The 23,938-nt window shown below is 43.6% G+C and overlaps 1 protein-coding gene across 2 annotated transcripts in view; it reads right to left on the bottom strand.

Annotated features, from left to right (window-relative positions):
* Positions 1–23,938, bottom strand: part of CWC25 (CWC25 spliceosome associated protein homolog) — a 564,446-nt gene that overhangs the window by 438,766 nt on the left and 101,742 nt on the right. For both annotated transcript variants that reach the window (XM_044055290.1, XM_044055291.1), the window contains one exon: positions 16,460–16,529. In XM_044055290.1, coding sequence (XP_043911225.1) covers positions 16,460–16,529 — 70 coding nt within the window. The remainder of the gene's footprint in view (positions 1–16,459; positions 16,530–23,938) is intronic.

Genomic DNA, 23,938 nt, shown 5'->3' with positions numbered 1-23,938 from the left:
GGTACTCCAGGATGTTAGGGATGCTAACAGAATTTGGCTGAATCCCATGCTTCTGGCAACAAACCGAGAATCTTTTCCATTTAGCTGAGTAGGATTTTCTGGTGCTAGACCTTCTAGACTCTTAAAATGGTATGTATCTGCTGACTCAAGCTGGAGGTGCAGTAGGGCACTGTGGATAAACCAGGCTGAGAATCTGAGAGTCTGAAGGTTGGAGTGCACAATCCTCCCCTTGTTCTGGGTGAGGAGGTCCATCCTCTGTGGTAACATCATAGGTTTCTGAGTGGTGAGCTCGAGGAGGAGAGGGAAGCAGTGCTGCCCGGGCCAGTCTGGTGTTATCGGAAAGGCTTTTGGTTGGTCCCTCCTCCCCGACTTTCAGAAGCACTAGAGGCAACAGGGATAATGGTGGGAAGGCATAACTGAAGAGTTGTGCCAAGGGAAGGAGAAGGGATCTGTTCTCCATGCAGACGTCTGCCTTGCTTTGGTATAGAACTTCTCCAGGTGAGCGTCGTCCTCACTGGCAAATATGTCCATCCGGGGGGCCCCCAATGCTGTTATTGTGTGCAAAGCTTCCTGATGGAGATGCCATTCGTAGGGGTCTGTCAGATTCCTGCTGAGGTGGTCTGCCTGGGTATTCTTTTCACCCAACAGGTACTGTAGGGTGAGGTGCAGGCTTACGGACTGTGCTGTCTTCCATATCGGCATGGCTAGATGGGTGCCTCCCTATATGTTTATGTACCATATGACTATGGTGTTGTCTGTTTGGACTACTAGGTCCCCTGGGTCCCATTTGCAATTTGTACTGCCATGATTTTTTTTCCAGTTTATGTGCGTCCTTCTGTGTTGAGCATGCCATAATCCTTGAGTTTGGAGGTATTCAGTATGTGCCCCCCATGCTATGAGGCATCTGTAGTGAGGATTTGGCCCTGGGGCAAGAATCTGAAAGGTAGGCCCTGACTTTGGGTAAAGTCTGTGCCCACCATGCAAACTCCTGCTTGAGGCAAAGTATCGAGAGTATTAGGGCATCCAGTGACAGAGCTCTGGCACCACACGCTCTTCAGGTACCACTGTAGCTTCCTCATTTGCAGCCTGGCCAGGGGTACCATGAGAATACAGGATGCCATGAACCCCAGTGCTCTGAGGAATTCCCTCACTGCGATGCTTTGATTTTCTTGTACTTGTAGGAAGTAACTGGTTAAATAAGTGACCTTGTCTGGGGGGAGGAAGGCCCTCTGTAGGGAAGAGTCCACAAGGGCTCCCAGGAAGACTATCCGTTGGGATGGGACCAGGCTGGATTTTTTGAGGTTTATAGTGAACACCAGAGAAGTGAGGAGGTCCTGTGTGAATTTCAGATCCTTGTTGATCCTCAGAATGTCTGTTGCTTGTATTAGGTAATCATCCAGGTAAGGGTAAATCTGGACCCCTTTGTTCTGCAGTAAATAATAACCAGTGCCAAGCACTTCATGAAACCCCTTGGAGCAGTAGACAACCCAAAGGGCAGAGTTGAAAACTGATAAAGACAGGAGCTTGCTCTGAAGCGAAGAAAGTGTCTGTGATTTTTCAACAGGAATGTGTTAGTAGGTGTCCTTTAGGTCTACTGAGACCATGAAGACCTAAGGAGTAATCATGGACAGCAATCTCTGAAGGGTCAGCATTCTGAAATTTGGTATCCTGAGGAAATCGTTTAATCTGGACAGGTCCAGAATAGGATGCAAAGATCCTTCTTTTCTTGGGACTAGGAATAACCAAAGTGCCTACAAATTACCACATAGGTGGTAATCCATTAAGTACAGAAGAAGTAATTAGGGACCTGGGGACCCAAGTTGATAGCAATCTCTCATTTGACAACCACGTGGCCAAAGTGGTTAGAAAAACATTTTATATAGCACACCTAATCATGAAGGGATTCACATCTAGATCAGGGGAGGTCATCGTGCCTCTTTACTCATCTCTCATCAGGCCCATAATTGAGTACAATACCCCTTTTGGGATGTACCTTACCAGACACCTGCAGCAACTGGAAAGACCCCAAAAGTACCTCACCAAGAGGATCAAAGGGCTCAAACAGATGCCATATGCTGCCCGGTTAAAGAAACTCCAGCTCTACTCAGTGGCATACCACCTGTTCAGAGGCGATTTGTGCCTGACGTATAAAGCCATGTCCAACCCGGAATTAATGGACATGCTGCACCTCAGAAAATCCAAATCCCATCGAGCTACGTGCTCGAGAGACTTGAACCTCAGCACTGAAATAAATAGGACATGCTGGAGGGACAGATTCATAACCCAGAGGCTCCCTTCACTCTGGAATAAAATCCCAGTCCAGGTTAGGCAGAGTCCCTCATTGACTCTCTTCAAGAGGAATCTTGATGAGTGGATGGGAGATCGTAGGTTTACCCCGGGTATCACTTCTGTGTCACTGTTAGACAGAGGCACAGTATACTAACCTCGAAAAAGGGCATAGCAAAATAAATTTAAAATGGGTGGCAAAAGCCAAACACATTCTGTCTAGGCTTATAAATGCCCTAGGGCAGATAGCCTAGTATGAACCTATGAACCTATGAACCATGAGAGTAAAAGCCTTTCCCTTTTTGTTTCTCTGCAACTGGCTCCACCTCTCCCTGAAAACAAGATCTGTGTCTGTTTGACAGCCTGAGGTTTTTGATTTGGGGGTACATCTGGGAAACCTGAGTATACCAAGAGCTCTCTGAAAGTGAGTTTGTAACCATCTGCAGTAATGTTTAGAACTCACCAATCTGAAGCAATGTGGGCCCAGATTTGCAGGAAGAAAGACAGTCTTCCTCTTAGTTTTGGGGTGGTGGCAGTGGGAGGGTGGACTGGAGGGAGAGAGTCATAATTGCTCTCTGGCTGGGGGTTGTGACCTACTCTTACCTGGGTGTTTCGGAGGTCCACCACCTACATCTCTGGTGGTAATGCCTTTGCCTGGAAGCACTGTCCTTTTGAGGCCTTTTCTGTTTACTTCTAGGTTGGGTAGGAAAGGACCAAGGTTTGGCTGGAAAGTTCCTGCTGAACCTAGGTGGTTGTACTTGCAGGAAGTCCTTAACCGTTTGCATGGACTTAGCCTTGTCTTCTTTTTTTTTTTTTTTTGAGTACTGCTTCAGCTTTTGGTCTGAAGAGTCTGTTTTTGTTAAGGGGACCATCCAAAATGTTAGCTGTTAGGGTCTATATCACATTGTCAAACTAGTTTGAACATCATATGGTCAAAACCATATGACCGAAATTTTAAGTGTCGAACGTTTCAACAGAGTTCTCCGTACAGTGTGGAATGGGAAGATTTCCCTTTCTGCACTGTAGTGTGATCTCAGAGTTGATATATTTAAAGAGTGGGGGGTGTGGGTGCAGGGGGGCCTGCCCCCCTGCTTAAACCGTTCAGGTAGGTTTTCTGTTTGGTTTATTTATTAGTTTTGAACTTTTAAAAGTTCGATCATATGGTGTCGACCATATGACGTTGGAACTTTTAAAAGTTTAATTATGTAATATAGGTGCTAGCCATTACATGAGAAGGGAAAGATTGCTCCCTAAGCCATACATGTCTCCTAAGTACTGAACCCATGACAGCTGTCCTGCAGGATGTCTCCATGTTATCATAGCCACAATGCAAAGGGTGTTTAGCCACTTGGGAGGAGTGACACAAGCCCAAAAGTTCCTTAGAAAGATTTTTATCCCCCATGGTAGAAATATTTTGGTTGAGTTGATCCAGGATGGTTTGCTGATATTTGATCAAATGGAACTGACAGTTGAGGGCCTTCATAGACAGGGTAGCAGAGATGTGTACCTTTTTTCCGAACTTGACTAGGGCCCTACTCTTCTAGTCCGTGGGCAGGGGATTCTTGGAGGCACTGGTCCTAGCCCCTTTAGGTCCTGGGGTAACAATTTCTGGATCAGCCAAGGGGTTTTTAAACAGATATTTGTGGGTGACTTGCACCCTATAAAATCTGTCTAATTTCCTAGGGGCAGGGTGAAGCAAGTCAGGATTCACGGAGGCATTCTAGAAAACATCCTCTACCACATCCAAAATAGAAGGAAAAGCTAAAGGTTTGTGTTCAGGGAGGTCCTAGATCTCCCTAACTCTTTTCTTGGCCTGGGGGCAATCTTGCGCTTCCCACTGAAAATGCTGCTTCATAGCAGGAAGAGTTTCCCAAAAAGCTGGATCCTCTGAAGGTGAAGCTGAGGGAAGGTTCTCCTCAGAATATGATTCTGCAAAGGATGTGAAAGAGGGTCCTTCCTATGAGTCAGAGTCTTCCAAATCTGAATCCTCTTCAGATAGTAAAGGATCTGGGTCAAGATTAGTATAATCCCCTCAGGCTTCGTGCCCAATGAGTGGTGCACAGCTACAGTTATCCCACTCCATAAGGGGGGGATCCATCTTGGATCCCGGGAACTACTGCCCCATCAGTCTGATGAGCCTGATCTGCAAGGCCGTGGAACGTATTATCATGGAACTTATAAACAAAGACATTGGCAACCTTCAAAACACTGGACCCCACCCAGTTTGGGTTCGTGAAGGGTCGATCTCGTCTCCTGAACCTTACTGACTTCTTCGAATCAGTCTCCAGAGCAGTGGACGAAGATAAGGCGGTCCACACAGCCTATCTGGACCTCAGCAAGGCCTTTGACACCATCCCCCACTCTGGAATCATAGATGAATTTACTAAGCTGGGCATTAATCCCTACATCACTCGATGGATTGCCAACTGGCTTACTGACAGAACCTACACTGTAAAAGTAGCTGACTCCAAATCCAGCTCCAGACAAGTGGAGTACCTCAGGGTTCAGTCCTGGGACCACTCTTGTTTGGCATCTACTTCTCTGAAGTACAGGCCAATACTAAGAGACTCTGGCTAACAACGTTCGCAGATGATTGCAAACTGGGAGCCATTACTGAATCTCCAAATGATGTGGATACTCTACAAAAGGGCCTTACAGAAACAGATGCTTGGTGCTAGAGCCATGGGCTCATGCTCAATGCCAAGAAATGTATAGTTATCCCCTTTGGGAAAAAATATGTACCCGTGAATTACCACATAGGTGGCAGTACACTAAACACCGAAAGTGTGATAAGAGTCTTAGGGACACAGGTGGACAATGGTCTCACCTTCGATAACCACATCGCCACAACAGTCAGGAAATCCTTCTATGTGGCACACCTCATCATGAAGGGCTTTTCATCCAGAAAAAAGGAGGTCATTGTCCCACTGTACTCATCCCTCATTAGACCCATTATAGAATACAATGCCCCATTTGATATGTACCACTCAAGACACCTGCAACAACTAGAAAGGCCACAGAAATACCTCACTAAAAGAATCACAGGCCTAAAACAGATTCCCTATGCTAACTGCCTTAAAAAAAATCCAGCTATATTCTGTCGCATATCATCTATTCAGAGGCGATCTCTGCTCAACATACAAGGCCATGTCAAACCCAGAGCTGTTGGGCATGCTACACTTAAAGAAATCCCAATCCCTCTGAGCAACACACTCCAGGGATCTAAACCTTGTCATCACAATAAACAAAACATGCTGGACAGGTTCCTGACCCAGAGACTTTCCAGACTCTGGAATAGACTGCCCATATATGTCAAACAGAGCACCTCTTTAGCCCTCTTCAAAAGGAACCTTGACGATTGGATAAGAGAAAGGAAATTCACCCAGGGATCACGTCAGTGGCCCTGCCAGACAGGGGTCCAGGGAAGTAAATAGTGTGGGAAGAAATAGCCAGGGAGTTGTTATGGCTAAGCTTGCATAGGTCCTAGGGCCAATAGCCTAGTACCAACCTATGAACCTATAATCATCCTTCTTCCTTTTTCCTGGGGTGGCTTCACCTGTAATCAGTCTGGCCCATACAATATTAATTAAGTCCTCAGCCAGCTTAATCAAATCCTGTTGGGATCCCAGTAACTGGGAGCCCATAGGCCTAGGCAGAGGCCTTGCCACACTGTTTTTCTTTGGGGTGGGTTTGGCCTTAGGCCTAGGTGCATCTGACACCCTGGCACCTGACTCTCTGTGGAAATGACTGGCGTAGACCTACGCCTCTTGTAGTATCGCCGATTACTGAGCGCTCATTGGATGCCATAGCCTGCAAAGCGACCTCAGACCCAGGGAAGTTGAAAGAAAGGAAGGCATATCAGACTCCAAATGGGTCTCGACAGAGGCCTGGGTTACTGTGTCAAATGTCAAAGGGGGCTGCAAAGACGCTTCACCTTCTTCAACAATTATCAGTCTAGCAGGTCATTCAGCAGGGAGAGTGACTGTCACCCAAAGATTTTGGCTTAAGTTTCATTTCTTATTTGCACTTATGCAGCTCAAGATTGGGACGACCTGTGGACACCATCGGACAAGGTTCAACTAATTCTTTACTTAGAAAATGAGCTAGGAATTCGGCCCTACTCCTAAAAGTTCAAACTTTAAACCTAGCACAGAAATGACAATTAGGGACATCGTAGTCTGGGCTTAAGCAAGTAACACAAAGAGTATGGAAGTCTCTGTGTGGGATTTGCTTACCACATTGGAGACAATTATTTACTTTATCTGACATGAGTTAAGTGAAAAAGAAAAGAGTTCTCTAACAGGGTACTTATTTTTCCGACAACTTTTCTCTGGTGTGGACCGACCGGCACACTTGTATACTGCTCCAGGCTCCAGCAGCAAGAAAACACTGAAGCGATGATGCTGGCTGGCTCCCTTTATACCTGAGCGTACTGACGTTGGTAAGGGTTTCCCGCCAGCCTGTGAGGCGAAAAGAGTTTTCTCTGGTAGTCGGGTCAGCCAAGGGCTTTCACGGCAGGAAATTCCAACAGTCAGGACTGCAACAGTGAAACACAAATAACATCTGCCTTCATTTCTCCACTGTGACAGTGATGGCCCTCACCTGAAAGACACCCTGCTCATCTCTGATGTCCTACAGACACACATTCATGAATATGGTTGTGAGCAACACAAGTCAGTTCTTTCAACACTTAAAATAAAGTACAGTTTTGTACCTACCATAAATGTAGATGTCCGATAGGAATGCATCTGCAGTCCTTACAAATGGGTTGCCCTGTCGTCAGGCAGCCCTTCGGTCGGCCGGATTCCAAAGTCTGGGTCTGACTTCGGCTGGTGTCGCACTTCACCCGACGTCATCGCTGCAGTTACTCGGGTATAAAGGCATCAGCCGACGCCATTTTCCTCAGTGTTTCTTGCCCCAGATGCCAGGTGCCCTCTAGGAAGGCTAAATTTGGATAAATGCCAATGATTCCAAATATTAGAGAGCAAACAAAAAATAAGCATGTATGTACATATATACAAACAAATACACCATAATAGATTCCCCCAGCTAGCTATAAGAGGGGCAAATACCCTAGGAGTACCACAGAGGGGAAGGAGGGTGGGTAATCCTGACTGCAGATGCATTCCTATCGGACATCTACATTTATGGTAGGCACAAAACTGTACTATGTCCTTCAAGGATGCATCTGCAGTCCTTACAAATGGGTAGAATACCATAGCCAAACTGGGGGAAGAGGAAAGATAGAATTATGGTGTAGTTAAGATCCCTTGCAAAACAGCAGTGGCAAAACCTGCTCAGGATCTAGAGTATAAAGGTAAATTATAATGCTTGGCAAATGTATGCACGGAGCTCCAAGTAGCAGCCTCTAAAATGTCTTTGTAGCCACTCCTCGTAGAAAAGCTGTGGTAGTGGCTGTAGCTCTTGTAGAGTGAGGCCTGATGTTTTCTGGAGTTTTCTTTCCATGGTAGGAGTAACAGAATCTAATGCAATTTCCTATCCACTTAGATATTGTCTGTTTTGAAATTGCTTTCCCTTCCATTCCTGCTGCATATGCTACCAGTAGCTGGTCAGTTTTTCTATTGCTCTTGGTCCTGTCCAGGTAGTAGTGTAATTGTCTGTGTACATCCAAGGTATGCAACAGTCTTTCTCCCCTGTTCTGCAGATTGGGGAAGAATGTAGGTAGGTGGATAGCCTGATTTAAAGATACTCTGGAGACCACCTTAGGCATAAATGTAGGATTTGTTCTCATGGACACTCTATCTTGATGGAAGATCAGAAAGGGCTGTACTGCCATTAATGCCTGTAGCTCAGAAACCCTTCTTGCTGAAGTGATTGCCAGCAGGAAAGCAGTTTTCCATGATAAGTATTGCAATTCTGCTGTTGCTGCTGGTTCGAAAGGAGGAAGTGTCAATTTTTCTAGCACAAAGTTCAAGTCCCATGCAGGTAATGGTGGCTTCCTAGGAGGTTTTACATTTTTAATTCCTCTCAGAAACTGCCGTAGCAGAGGATGTGAGAAGACTGGAGGATCCAAGTCGTATTCTGCTGAAATAGCTGATGCATGAATCTTAATGGAAGAGTAGGACAGGCCTTTGTGGAATAGCTCTGCCAAGTATTCCAGGATGTTGGCTATGTTTACCAGTGACACATCTTCCCCTTTGGTAGTACTCCAAATGAGATATCTTTTCCATTTTGCTGAATAGGTTTTCCTTGTTGAAGGTCTGCGAGCTTCCAAGATAATGTCCTTAACCCTTTGAGATAAATTTGGGTTAATTTGTCTTATGCAATGTTCCAGGCAGTCAGCTGCAGAGTTTTCAGGTTTGGATGCAGGGTGTTGTAGTTGTTCTGAGTTAACAGCAAGGGAACTAGGGGTAAGGGCCATATCTGTTCCCGAGACATGCTCCTCAGTAATGGGTACCAATGTTGCCTTGGCCAATCTGGAGCTATCAGGATGATCCTTGGACGGTCCTCTTTGATCTTCAATAGCACCTTGTGCATCAAAGGTAGTGGTGGGAATGCATATGCTGTCAGTTTTCGCAACTGAAGGATAGGGAGTCCACCTTCCATGCCAGTGGGTGGTACGTCCTGGTGCAGAATTTCTTTAATTGGTGATTGTGTGGGGATGCAAATAAGTCTATTTCTGGGAGACCCCATTTTCTTGTAATGGTTTTGAAGATGTCCGGATGCAGCATCCATTCGTGGGCATCCGTGGTAGTCCTGCTTAATATGTCTGCTAGAGTGTTTTCTTTTCCTGGTACAAAGATTGCTTGTAACTGAATGTTGTAACTCAGGGCCACATTCCAGAGGTCCAGGGCCATCCGGCATAGAGGGTACGAATGTGTGCCTCCCTGCTTGTTGATGTACCACATAACTGTGGTGTTGTCTGTCCTTATCATCAATTGGCCTTGTCGAAGAAATGGTTTGAAGTCTGAATTGCCAGTTTTACTGCCAGCATTTCTTTTAGGTTTATGTGTAGGTGCAGCTGTTCTTGAGTCCATAAACCTTGTATGCATTTGTCCATCATGTGGGCCCCCAACCGAGGTCTGAAGCGTCCGTTGTGATGGTTTGGCTTGGTTGAGTGCTGTGGAAGGGCAATCCTTCGTTTGATTGACAGGCCTGAGCCCACCATAGGAATTCTTGCTTCAGGCATGGAATTATTGGAATTTGAGTTTCTAGGCTGTGCTTGTGCTGAGACCATAAATTCCTTAGGTACCACTGTAGCTTTCTCATATGCAGTCTGGCATGTGGGACCAATATTATGCAGGATGCCATGAAGCCCAATGCTTGTAGGACTTTTCTTGCTGTTAGATGGTTTTGCTTTGTTAATGCCAAGAAGTAGAGAGGAGTTGCTCCTGTTTTTCTACTGTTAGGAATGCCATTTGTTTGATGTGTCCAGCTCCGCACTCCAAGAAGGTTATCTTTTGGGATGGTATCAGCCTTGACTTTTTATATTGACTGTATATCCCAGGGCTTGTAGAAGGTAAATGACTCTTTTCAAGTCTTCTGCTAGCTTGTTTTGTTGTCCGCTTGTATCAGGCAGTCGTCCAGGTAAGGGTAGATTTGGATTCCTGAAGCCTGCAATGAGCAATTACTGATGCCAGGCATTTCGTGAACACTCTGGGCAGTAGATAAGCCAAAGGGCAATGCTGAGAATTGATAATGCTCTGATCCTGCAAGAAATCTGAGGTATCTTCTGCAATTTGGTCATATGGGGATGTGCAGGTATGCCTCCTTGAGATCTAGAGTTACCAGCCAAGACTCCTTGCCCAGCATGGGAAGAAGCTGCTGTAGGGTCAGCATTTTGAATTTTGGAACAATGAGGAATGTGTTTAAAGCGGACAGATCGAGAATAGGTCTCCATTTGCTTTCTTTCCTTGGTACTAGGAAGAGTCTGGAGTAAAAGCCCTTTCCTTGCTCCATATATGGTACCTTTTCTACAGCTCTCATCTTTAATAATTGATTTACTTGTTTTAGAGCTTCTGCCTTTTGATTTGGAGGTAGGTTTGGCATTCCTCTCTTTCCTGGTAGAGTATGGAAATGAAACCTGTAACCTTGGTCTATTGTCTGCAAAATCCACTTGTCTCTTGTGATGTAATGCCAGTTCTTTGAAAATAAAGCTAGCTTCCCACCTAAGGGTGCTTCTAGTTGTTCCCTGGTAGGCGGTGCCAGAGCCAAGTCACTGTGATTGTCCTGTTGCAGTGGTGGTGGCTGTGTCTGTGCCTCGCTGGTTGTTACCCTGCCACTGGCGTCCCCTGTAGGCACCCCTGGATTGGTTTCTGCCTCTTGATCGCCTATTCCTGCCTCTCTGTGCTTTAGAGGAGTCTGGAAAGGACCAATTCTTGGAGGGCCAATTCCTGCTAAACCTTGGAGGTTGGACCTGTAAGAAATCTTTCACTGTTTGGACAGATTTTGCCTTCTCCTCCATCTTCTTCAGCACCTGTTGTGCAGGAGAGCCAAACAAATTGATCTTGTCCATGGGAGCATCTAATAGTTTTGATTTGACATGGTCCGTAAGGCCTGCTCTTTTAACCATGCATGCCTTCTGATAACTGTGCCAGTCATGGCTGATCTAAAGGAAGCCTCCAGTGCATCATAGCCGCATTTTAGAGAATGCTTACTAACTTGCTGAATGTTATGTACCATTTCCTGAACATATTTCTTGTCTAAAGGTTCATCAGAGGACAGTTTTTGGTTAACTGGTCTAGCATAAATTCTTGATACTGGATCATATGAAATTGACAGTTCAAGGCCCTAGCTGACAGAGTAGCAGAAGTGTAAACTTTTTTACCCCATCTCTCTAAGGACCTGGATTCCCTTTCAGAGGGGGGGTTTTTGGCAGAGGTAGTTGCTACAGCCTTAGGCCCTGGGAGATAGTCTCGGATCTGCAAAAGGAGCCTTGTATAAATGGTGATGTGTGTCCGGGACCCTGTAGAACCTATCGGGCTTAGCAGGGGCCGGAGGTAATGAATCAGGAGCAGTACCAGCATCATTAAATGCATCATCTACAACAGAAAGAACTGGAGGTATAGCTAAAGGCCTATGTTGTGGTAAATGCAAAAGGTTCTAAGCCTTTTCTGGAGTCTGAAAAATCTTGGCCCTGCCACTGAAATTGTTCCCTCATAGCATGCAAGGTTTCCCAAAGGAAAATTCCTCAGGCGGAGAGGCAGAAGGATGGACTCTTCAGCATCAGAGTCTTCATAAGGGGAAAAAAAGGAGCCTCTGGAGGGTCTGTATTATCTGAATCATCAGAGGAATCATCTGTGGAAACTGGCTCAGGGGCTCTGCTCTAGGCCTCTTCTCTGGAGGTGGGTGAGAGGCCCTGTCTGGGTGAGGTTGGGATCCCCGGATTAAAGAAATGAGATCCTCTGCAAGACTAAGCATTTGGGAACTGGAGCTAGGCCTGTGAGAGGGGGTCTTAACAGGCACAGATTTAGTAGCTTTAGCTGCTTTAGCCCTGGCAAAGGCCTTAATAGACATGGCTGCAGGTGGCCTAGCAGCTCCACGTGCAGGGGTTGAAATATCCAAGGGAATAGTGTCAGATAATTCCTGAGAAACCACAACTGCAGGTTGGATTTCAGAAGCCGATTCCACCAGGTTGGAAGAGGCCTCGGTAGAAGGTAAGTTTTCGGTTGAAGGAAGAACCGCTTGCTCAGTTTCAGCCGAAACCGAGACACTTGCGGTTGGCTTAACCGCGGTTTCGGCCGAAACCGCGGACCACGAGTGTCGGTCCTTTTCCTTGCGTTTTTTGGAAATTTGTGAAGTCGGAGGATCCGACGGCATAATATAAGCAAAATCAGAGCCGAAAAACTGCTCAGCAAATTCCGACCGACGTCTAAGCGTCCGTCGGTTAAAAGAAGCACAGGCTAGACAAGCTGCTACGTCGTGGTCTGGGCCTAAACAAGGTAAGCAGTAAGAGTGGAAATCTTTATGAGGTATTTGTTTCCCACAAGTTAAACAGTTATTCACTTTTTCTGACATCGGCTGAGGCAAGAAAGAGTCCCCAACGGGGTACTTAGCTTTTTAGAAGTCTTCGGTAGTAGAAGAAGTATTCGGTAGTAGTAATCTCTGGTTCTGACCGACCGGCACTTGCGAACAGCTTCTGCTTCGGGCGCCACGTGGCAAGAAAGACTGAGGAAAATGGCGTTGGCTGATGCCTTTATACCCGAGTAACTGCAGCGATGACGTCGGGTGAAGTGCGACACCAGCCGAAGCCAGACCCAGACTTTGGAATCCGGCCGACCGAAGGGCTGCCTGACGACAGGACAACCCATTTGTAAGGACTGCAGATGCATCCTTGAAGGACATCTAGTAAATCATTTCTGTGTTGCTTTCCTAAACCAGGCAATGTGAACAAAGACTACAAATGAATTAACAAACCTGCCTGAAGCCTACCCATTCCCCATATCAATAAACCAGTGCATACCATCAATATACCAGTACTTGCAGCCTCTGAATACAATAGAACAAGGATCACTATTTTGTAACCACTGATGTGCAGAATACTGAGGACATACCACACTAACATATATCAACATCAAAAACACAAATTAAAAGGTGTCCAAATCATTTGAAGCATTCCCAGTTACTTGTCTTTATGCTGTCACATACATTTTTGTGGTGACAGTCTTTGCTTCTTATAGCCCACAGTAAAGTCAGCAGATAAGAACCAGCTTGTCTAAAGTTCCACCAGACATCATCACTGACTTAAAATGCACAGAACAGGGGTAGGGCGTATCAGTCAGAAAACCCGTCCAGAATATACACAACTGCCATAAAGGGCTATTTCAAATCTGTTGGCAATGGACCCCCTTAAGCACTTTCTTTCTCCTGGGGAAGGATCCTATGCCCAAAAGGATGCGTCACTTTTCTCCTTGATGTCAACAGTAAGCATAATCTTTCTAAATACATTTCCGTACATCTTCTACTTACTCACTCCCTTTCTAACACATTTCCATACATCATCTACTTACTCACTCCCTTTCTAATACATTTCCATACGTCTTCTACTTACTCACTCCATTTCTAACACATCCCCACACGTCTCCTACTTACTCACTCCCTTTCTAATACATTTCCATACGTCTTCTACTTACTCACTCCCTTTCTAACACATTCCCACACGTCTTCTACTTACTCACTCCCTTTCTAACACATTCCCACACGTCTTCTACTTACTCACTCCCTTTATAATACATTCCCATACGTCTTGTATTTACTCACTCCCTTTCTAATACATTTCCATGTCTTCTACTTACTCAATCCCTTTCTAATACATTCCCATATGTCTTCTTCTTACTCACTCCCATTATAATACATTCCCATACGTCTTGTACTTACTCACTCCCTTTATAATACATTCCCATATGTCTTCTACTTACTCACTCCCATTATAATACATTCCCATACGTCTTGTACTTACTCACTCCCTTTATAATACATTCCCATATGTCTTCTACTTACTCACACCCATTATAATACATTCCCATACGTCTTGTACTTACTCACTCCCTTTCTAATACATTTCCATATGTCTTCTAATTACTCACTCCCTTTCTAATACATTTCCATACGTCTTCTACTTACTCACTCCCTTTATAATACATTCCCATATGTCTTCTACTTACTCACTCCCTTTCTAATACATTCCCATACGTCTTGTATTTACTCACTCCCTTTCTAATACATTTCCATATGTCTTCTAATTACTCACTCCCTTTCTAATACATTTCCATACGTCTTCTACTTACTCACTCCCTTTATAATACATTCCCATATGTCTTCTACTTACTCACTCCCTTTCTAATACATTTCCATATGTCTTCTACTTACTTACTCCCTTTCTAATACATTTCCATACATCTTCTACTTACTCACTCCCTTTCTAATACATTCCCATACGTCTTCTACTTACTCACTCCTGGTTTTTGAGGGGAGGTCCAGTGCCTACATCCCCCTTCACTAGTATAAGCCTGCCATCAGACAGACACACACATCCTTGCTGATGTGATGGGCACTGCACAGCACACTTGGCTTCTCAGTCTATCCTGTAATGAGCTATCCTATAGCAGTCTCAACAAATTTCAATACCATGGTCCCCTGTGGCTATTTCAGCATTGGAAAGACACACTTCCATATCTAAATTAAAAAGCCTGAAATCTGAACCTTTCCTAGGCACTAATCAATCACTCCATGAAACAATATACACAGCTTAAACTACTGTGTTTCAGTAACTCAAAACCATGTCAGGAGTGGAATTTTACTATCTCATTCATCCCCAGCTACACTGGGATTTCAGGCAAAATAGGTCACTATGAGCTCAAGAAGTCAAGCTCAGTGAGACCGAGATGAGGATGCTAGCCTTGTGAGGGATGAGGCATTTGTCCTACAGCCACTTTCCACAGCAATTCTTGATATGTAAGTAAAACAAGCAGTCATAAGAACCTGTAATTTCCTTGCTAGACTTGGCCCAAATGCGCTGGCTACTTGTAAGCACTGAATGCCTGCTGTAGCATTCTTCACTTATGGAAACAATTCAGCCTACTGGATGTATGGATGCCTGATATCAAAGCCAACCTGAAGTGATACAAATCACAAAATAGCACCAGATGAGTTTAAAAATATTTGTTTTCTAAATAAAACAAATGATTAAAAGTTTAGTAATTTACTCACAGTTAAATATAGCACATCAAGAAACAGAATGTAAGGCAGACATTAATCGCACCAGACAGGGAAAAAAAAACATCTGTCTCCTGTATCAATACATTTTTAAAAGGCTTCCCGTTAAAGCAAAGCACAAGATGGTAGCCACAATCTGCCCAGAGAACAACAAGGAAATAACATCACTGAACTCCAAACCCTTGAGAAGTCAGACAGAAGCATGTAAAAAGCCATGCAGATTACCTGCTATGGAAAAGCAGCTTCCACATTCTCAGCAGTCAGTTAGATTGACAGCCTGAGACAATGTGTCAGTAAGCTTACCATAGCAGAGATGTGGGAGAAGGGAGATATTGCTGCAGGAAAACAAGACCAAGCAAGACATTTTATTCTGCATACCTCTAAGGGGAAAGGAGATATCCCTGCTGGAAAACCTAATCAGGCATGACATTTTATTTTGCATACCTCCAATGGAAAGGGAGATCTCCATCTATCCCATCCATCCTCAACCCCTTTTCCCATTTTTGCACATGGGGTCAGGGTGTCACTTCAACAGTGACAATCATCTCGAGCCAAGGTTTACACCACTGGGTGGCTAGCCATGCTGCGGAAGGAGAGAGAGATATCCCTGCAGGAAAACATGATCGGGCATGAACTTTTACTCCTCGTACCTGTAACCATGAAGGGGTCCCTCCATTCCCTCACAGAGATGACCTACAACATTCTGTATTAGACTTTCAAACTCCGTCTCTTATTACACGGTCTCCTTTCAGCTGTATCGTTTCTAAGGTTTTATATTCGCCTCATGCATCCTATTATCTTTGCAACCAGTGTGGTACCCTACAGCATATCTGTCTGTAAGCAGCCTGGGATTCTCTCTCAGACAGATAGTTTAGGTAAACATGCACATAAGAAAGTGATACGTGGTGATGACACGTGTGGATCGGCACTGCCAGCAGTGGGTAGTTTTCCTGTTTCTTGCCCCTCATTACACATGTAACCATTACTTAACTTGTCTGCATCACTAACTAACCATTACTTAACTAGTCTGCATCACTAACTAACCATTACTTAACTAGTCTGCATCACTAACTAACCATTACTTAACTTGTCTGCATCACTAACAAGAGGTGCATACAAACCACACATCTGCCAGCAATCTGAGGTGCTGCATCCCCTCCCAAATAAACTAACTAGGTATTCCAGGGTATCCCCCAAACCAGCTCCACAACCCTAGTTCCAAACACAATGTCCCTTCCATCACGGCTGTTAAAATACCTTAGACGTACACCAGTACAGCATGCAATACTCACACAGATAGACCGGACTGTCCTTTTCATCACATACACAAACTTAGCACAGGAAGTAAAAGGGCACTGCATGCAACAATCCTCCTGCTGAACATGGTGCTTCCCACACTGGCACTAACCTTACAAAACGAGCAGCATTTTTAATCGTATAGTAAGACTTGCATAAGTCAGTTTTATAAAATAACTACAGCTTAAGGTTTAAAGCTTACAAATTCTCTAATCTTCTTCATTTTAACAGGGTTGTTCAGAACTTCTTTCTTTTTTTCCTCTTCCCTTTTTCTAAAAGAAAAAAAAACACAAAAAGATAGATGTTAATGAATTCATTAATTCACAATAATCCTGAATGCTACATTGTTAGGATAAATATCTGCTGCGTGTACAATTTTTTTTGTTATCTGTCTAGGCTGGTTGCCTGGAGATACCTTTCTGCCATGAACCTCCAGACCCCAAACCTGCTACTTAACATATGTCTGTTAGCATAGATATGGAACTAAACTATAAACTCTATCAACACTAAAATCAACACAAAGGTACGCAGAAGATATACAAAAAGATTCAGAGATAAATTAGAATAAAAATACTTGCACAAGAAAAACTCTCAGAACCTTCAAATGCAAATGTGTTCATTAATATAACAGATTCACAAAAAATTATATAGACCAAAAAAACTTGGCCTGTTTGGAGAAAGAAGCAACTGAGGAAGTACAAATATACAAAGAACAAAATCTTGAGATTTTTGAAAGGTATGAAAAAGAAACATGGACACAAAAAAAAAAAAAACAGAGATCAGATATGGTGCAATACTTATGCAAAAGAGAAGCCAAATTAATCAATACAAAAAGCAGCACCAAAGATATTTGAAGAGAAATACAGGCAAAGGCATCTAGATATGGAAAATTTTACAATAAAAAAAGAAAAGTCAAAGGAAGGGAGTAGAAAAGAGGACTAGCAAATGGAGATGTTAAAGTAATAGAAACTGAAGTTATGGATTATCTGCAAAGTGATGGATTTAGTATAGAAAACCTAACTGATTACATCACAGATGACATAATCATGAGTCTCCAAATTAAGGTGAAACCAGTAGAGCGGGAAACATCTGATCAGTTGCCATATGAAGATACTTTGGAGCCTTTAGTAAGAAACCAGTACAAATGTTCAGTTGGAGTTGCACAGCAAGGGAAGGAACAAGAAACTGTAGTAACTGACACGGTCTATATTGTGGAGTGACAGGCTAGTGAGTTCCCATATGAAAGCGCAATGGATGACACAGGATGAAGATGAACAGAATAAGCCATAGGAAGATGTCCTGGCACTTTCTGTAGAATGCCCACAGGAAACAGAGAACAAAGAATGTGCCCTTACATTGGAAGAAAATGATCTAAGGGAACAATTTATTGATAAGATCAATGAAAGAAATAGATGACAGAAACTTAATTGCACCCAAAATATCAGAAGTTTGATAAAACGAACACAGTAGTCAAGACCATTCATAGAAATTCATGCGATACAACAGAAGCAGATAGGATATATTACATCCTAACAGATAAAGTCTTACCACAAAAACACAGGGCAGTAAAGGGAAGGATATATTACATCCTAACAGATAAAGTCTTACCACAAAAACACAGGGCAGTAAAGGGAAGGATATATTACATCCTAACAGATAAAGTCTTACCACAAAACACAGGGCAGTAAAGGGAAGGAAGGGGAGAAATCAAATGCCATCATGGAAGTATCGAACAGAGACGACTATAAAGCAATTAAGAAAAGAAGCGTCACTTTTAGAGGAGTTCAGAAGCGGGAACAGATCAACAAAAACCCTTAGAACATTAGATGCGATAAAAGCAACATGCAGTACCAAAAGAGATTAGAATCTATCATACACTACTGCAAACAATAATCTAAAGATATCAGCACAGCCGGAAAAACTTGGAAGATATGCAGATAAATATAAAGGAAAAGTACAAAATAAGCAATTTACTGATGACCCACAAAAAAAGAATTGGGAAACAAAGCAAAAGGAATAAAACCACCACCAAAAAGAAGAAAGACATTTTAAAGAAATATGTATGAAGATCCTGTGGAACATCACAAAGATGCTGAATGGAGAAGAAGAAAAAAGAATAAGAAGTTCAAATATACAGGATAAGAAATGGGATGACGTAACGGCCAGAGAAACTGAAAGAAAATTAAGAAAAGCTCCTAAATTGAAAACCCCAAGCCCAGATGCAGTACCTAATTTCTGGCTAAAAGTATTAACATCTTTACATGAAGATTTAACCATGAGTAAGAACTATTTAAATGTGCACCCCAAACAAATGCCAACCAGGTTAACAACATGAAAAATGATACTCCTCCTTAACAGTGACCCTGCAAGATGTCCTAAAAACTACAGACCAATAACTTGCCCTTGGATGATGTATAAACTATACACTGGAACTGATGCTGACAGAGTTTGTAGTCATTTAGAAGAAAACTCAATCACGGCAATAGAACAAAAGGGAAATGAAAGAAAGTCGATATGGAACAAAGGGTCATTTGTTGTTAAAACATCATAACGGAGAGCTGTAAAAAGGGGAAGAATCTAAGTATGGCATGGATAGAGTACAAAAAAGCACTTGACAGCATCACACATTCATGGATAAAAGAGTACTTAAAATGTACAAGATACATCCTACACTGATCGATTACATTACAGCAGCCATGAAACTTTGGCAAACCACTATGCAGCTAAGCCATGATAAAGGACAAATTATTAATCCAGGAATAAAAATTCAAAGGGGGATATTCCAAGAGGACACTGTCACCGCTGCTCTTTTGTCTTTTCTTTAACCCATTAAACTGTCTACTTAACAGATTAAGGTCATGGTTACAATCTGGTCCCCACAAAACAACAAAGTGTAAAGACTTTCTCATCTTTTTGTGGGCGATTTAAAACTTTACAGTTCATCAGATGAGGAATTGAAAGCAAAATTGCAAGTAGTCAAAACTTTCTCAGATGATACAAGAATGTCATCTGATCTTGATAATTGTGCAAAACCAAAATTTAAAAGCAGAAAAGCTACAGCACCAAGAAAATATTGGTCTGGCACAGGAATGTGATATAAAGGAATTTAAGCAGGAGGGAGTGTATAAATATTCAGCCCTGACATCTAGAGGGCCAAAGTCCAAGCTATAAACCAATTTGCTTTTCCTGTTCTAATGTACAGTTTTGGGGTAAATGACTGGCCCCAAACGGTACTGGACAGGAAAAAGTACAGTTTTGTACCTACCATAAATGTAGATGTTCGAGTGCTCATACAGCTGCAGTCATTACAGATGGGGTATCCTGCCGTCAGGCGGGTCCTCGGTCGGCCGAATTCCAAAGTCTAGGTCCGGCATCGGTTGTCGTCACCTCTTCCCTGACGTCACTGTGGCAGGGGTATAAAAGAGGCAGCCGACGCCATTTTCTTCAGTTTTTCTTGCCCCAGATGTCAAGTGCCCCCAGAAGGAAGGCAAAACATAATATTATGCAAACATGCAGTGTAGATAAATGAAAAACAGTAGTTGCAAGCAAATACACCATAAAAGAATACCCCAAATAGGTTGTATGATAAAGGTGTTTGTCATAAGGCCTGTCCTAAGAGGGGATGGAGGGAGGGTAACCTGGACTGCAGCTGTATGAGCACTCAAACATCTACATTTATGGTAGGCACAAAATTGTACTATGTTCATCGTGCATACAGCTGCAGTCATTAGAGATGGGTAGAATCCCAAAGCTAAGTAAGGGTGGTAGGCACTAAGTGGAACTAGGAGGGGCGAGGATGCCCTGCAGGACTGCTGTGGCAAAGCCCGCTTTAGATTTTGAGTATAGTGGAAGGTGGTAGTGCTTGGAGAAAGTGTGCACTGAACTCCAAGTAGCTGCTTCCAAAATGTCCTTGGTAGGGACCCCTTGAGGAAAGCTGCAGAGGTAGCTGTAGCCCTGGTGGACTGGGATCTGATGTATACAGGCACAGATTTTCCATGAAATGAATAACAAAAATGTATGCAGTGGGCTATCCAGTTTGAAATTGTCTGTTTGGAAATAACCTTTCCTTGAGCACCTGTAGCATAGGACACAAAAAGCTGCTCAGATTTCCTGAATGGCTTTGTTCTGTCCAAGTAATAACAAAGTTGTCTGTGAATGTCCAAGGAATGTAGTAGTCTCTCCCCTTTGTTCTGTGGATTTGGATAAAAGGTAGGAAAATGAATAGTCTGATTCAAAGCTACACTGGATACTACCTTTGGCATGAAGGTAGGGTTGTTTGTAAGGAAACTCTGTCCTGATGGAAAATGATGAATGGTTGTACAGCCATGAGGGCCTGTAGTTCCGAAACCCTGCATGCTGAGGTAATAGCCAGAAGGAAGGCTGTTTTCCATGACAAGTATTGTAGCTCTGTTGAAGAAGCCGGCTCAAAGGGAGGCAGGGTCAGTTTTTCCAATACGAAGTTGAGGTCCCAAGCTGGGACTGGTGATTTCCATGGGGGTTTTATATTTTTTGCCCCTCTGAGGAACTGCCTTAATAGAGGATGTGAGAATAAAGGAGGATCTGTATTGTATTGTGCAGAAATGGCTGAAGCGTGGATCTTGATGGAGGAGAAGGAAAGGCCACTGTTTAACATCTCAGCTAGGTACTGTAAAATTTGAGGTATATTTATTACCCAAGGATTCTGGCCCTTTTCTTGATTCCAGGAACAAAATTGTTTCCATTTGGCGGAGTAGGCTTTTCTAGTAGAGGGTCTTCTGGCCTCCAAGATGACATCCTGCATCTCCTTGGAGAGGAGAGTCTGTTGGGAAATTAAGGTATTCTCCATGCAGCTAAATTTAGGGTTTTGAGCTGGCTGTGAAGGGTTTTGTAGTTGTGCAGGGACAACAGAAGAGGGACTAGAGGTAGGATCCATGGTGGGGAGTGTGTCAGGCTCTTTAGGAGAGGATACCAGTGTTGTCGTGGCCAGTCTGGAGCAATGAGAATCATTTGTGGCCTCTCTGCTCTGGCTTTTAATAGAACTTTGGTCAGTAGAGGAAGAGGCAGGAAGGCATAGACTGTCAATGTTGTCCAATTGAAAGAGTGCGTCCACTTTCCAGGCCTGTGGATGATAGGTCCTTGAACAAAATTTTTCCAACTGGTAATTTCTGTGGGTAGCAAATAGATCTATGTCTGGCTGTCCCCATGCCTGAGTTATCTTTGAGAAGACTTGAGGATGCAACTTCCATTCGTGTGGGTCTGTCATATTTCTGCTTAAGTTGTCTGCTAGTGTGTTTTCCTTCCCTGGCAGAAATTATGCCTGTAGTTGAATTTGTAATTCCAGTGCTGTGTTCCACAGGGTCATGGCTTGCCTGCACAGGGGGTATGAATGAGTTCCCCCCTGTTTGTTTATGTACCACATGACTGTGGTGTCTGTCCTTATCAATAGCTGGCCTGGATGCAGTAGGTCTTTGAAGGTCATAAGAGCATTTTGCACGGCTAGCATCTCCTTTTGGTTGATGTGTTGGTGCTTCTCTTTTTGGGACCATCTTCCCTGAATGCACTGATCTGCCATGTGTGCTCCCCAGGCGTAGTCTGAGGCATCCGTTGTGATGATTTGAGTTGCTTGAGGTACACAGAAAGGGAGACCTGTATTTCTTTGGCATGCTTGAGCCCACCACAAAAATTCCTTTTGAAGGCATGGAATGAGTGGTATAATTATTTCCAAGCTGTGGTTGTGTTGAGACCATAAGTTTTTTAGGTACCATTGTAGTTTCCTCATATTCAGCTTTGCACATGGTATTAGTAGGATGCAAGATGCCATGAATCCCAGAGCCTGCAGGATTTTCCTTGCAGTTAGTCTGGTGACAGTTGCCATTTTGTTGAAGTATTGAGACAGTTGCCCTTGTTTGTCTGGCGTGAGGTAGGCCATCTGGGTGGTTGTATTTAAGCTGGCACCCAGGAAAATTATCTGTTGAGAAGGTATTAGTTTTGATTTCTTTTTGTTCACTGTGTATCCCAGGTAGTTTAACAGTTTTATTACAAACGCCAGATGCTGCAATAGAATCAGGCAGTCGTCCAGATATGGGTAGATTTGTATTCCTTGTTGTCTGCAGAAGGTAATTACTGATGCCAAGCATTTCGTAAACACTCTGGGTGCAGTAGATAAGCCAAAGGGCAAAGCAGAAAATTGGTAATGGGTTGAACCTGCAAGAAATCTGTGGTATCTTCTGCAATCTTGTCTGATAGGGACATGCAGGTATGCCTCCTTGAGGTCCAATGTTACCAGCCAAGACTCCTTGCCCATCATGGGAAGAAGCTGCTGTAATGTGAGCATCTTGAATTTTGGCAGCTGTAGATATGTCTTTAGGATGGATAGGTCTAAGATGGGTCTCCAATCTTTGCCCTTCCTTGGTACCAGGAATAGTCTGGAATAAAAACCTTGACCTTGTTCTTTTGCAGGTACCTCTTGAATGGCTTTCATATCCATGAGAGCGGAAATGTGTCTTTGTGCCTCTGCCCTTTGATTTTGTGGCAGGTTTGGCAAGCCTCTCATTTTTGGAAGGGTGTGAAAGTGGAACCTGTAGCCTCTGTCTATAATGTCCAGAATCGATTTGTCTTTTGTAACAATGTGCCAATTTTTTGAAAATAATGCCAGTTTTCCGCCCAAAGGTGCTGCCATTAAAGCTTTGTTTGGCAGGCATAGGGGGAAGTCATTGTGTCTGTTTTCTAAATGACTGTGATCTATCTTCTCCACCTCTTGGGGTTGGTGCTTGCCACTGTCTATGCTCTGTAAGATCCTTGTGGTTGTCCTCTATCCCTTGGGCGTCTGTATCTGCCCCTTTGAGGTCTGTCCGTGGCTGGAAAGGACCAATTTTTTGAAGGCCAGTTTCTGCTGAAGCGTGGAGGTTGCACCTGCAAGAAATCTTTCACTGTTTGCATAGATTTTGCTTTTTCCTCCATTTTCTTTAGTACCTCCTCAGCTTTAACACCAAACAATACATATTTTTGAAGTGGTGCATCTAATAACTTTGCTTTGACATGATCTGGTAAGGTTTGCTCTTTGAGCCAAGCATGTCTACGTATAACAGACCCCGTGACAGCAGCTCTACATGAGGCCTCTAAAGCATCAAAACCACACTGCAAGGTATGTTTACCCACTTGCTCTGCTCCATGCAACAAATCCTGCAATTCTTTCAAATCTGGTTGTTCTGCTTGTGTCATTTTGGTTTTCAGTTGAGATAACAAAAACTGTTGGTACTTTAACATATGAAATTGACAGTTTAATGCCCTCATGGTCAAAGTGGCAGATGTATACACCTTTTTCCCCCACCTTTCTAATGCTCTGGAATCTCTCTCTGAAGGTAAAGGGTTTTTAGCAGTAGAGACCTTTATTCCCTTGGGACCCTGTGAAATTGTTTCTGGGTCAGCAGTATGGCTTTTATAAAGGAACTGGTGAGAATCAGGAACCCGGTAATATCTGTCTGGTTTAACAGGGGCTGGAGGTAAAGAATCTGGATTAAGACTGGCTTCTGCGTACACATCATCCAAAATATCTAAAACAGGAGGGATAGCCAGGGGCCTATGCTGGGGGAGCAGTAGAAATTCCCTGAGCCTTTTCTTGGAATCTGAGTAATCTTGGCCTTCCCAGTGGAAGTGCTCCCTCAATGTAAGCAGGGTTTCCCCAAAAGAGTAGTCCTCGGGG

The sequence above is a fragment of the Protopterus annectens genome, chromosome 13.part0 (assembly GCF_019279795.1).
Source record: "Protopterus annectens isolate FY-2018-M chromosome 13.part0, PAN1.0, whole genome shotgun sequence".
In the NCBI taxonomy this organism is placed as follows: Eukaryota; Metazoa; Chordata; order Ceratodontiformes; family Protopteridae; genus Protopterus; species Protopterus annectens.
The sequence above is the reverse complement of the archived record's forward strand: the minus strand, read 5'-3'. Positions and strand labels throughout refer to the sequence as shown.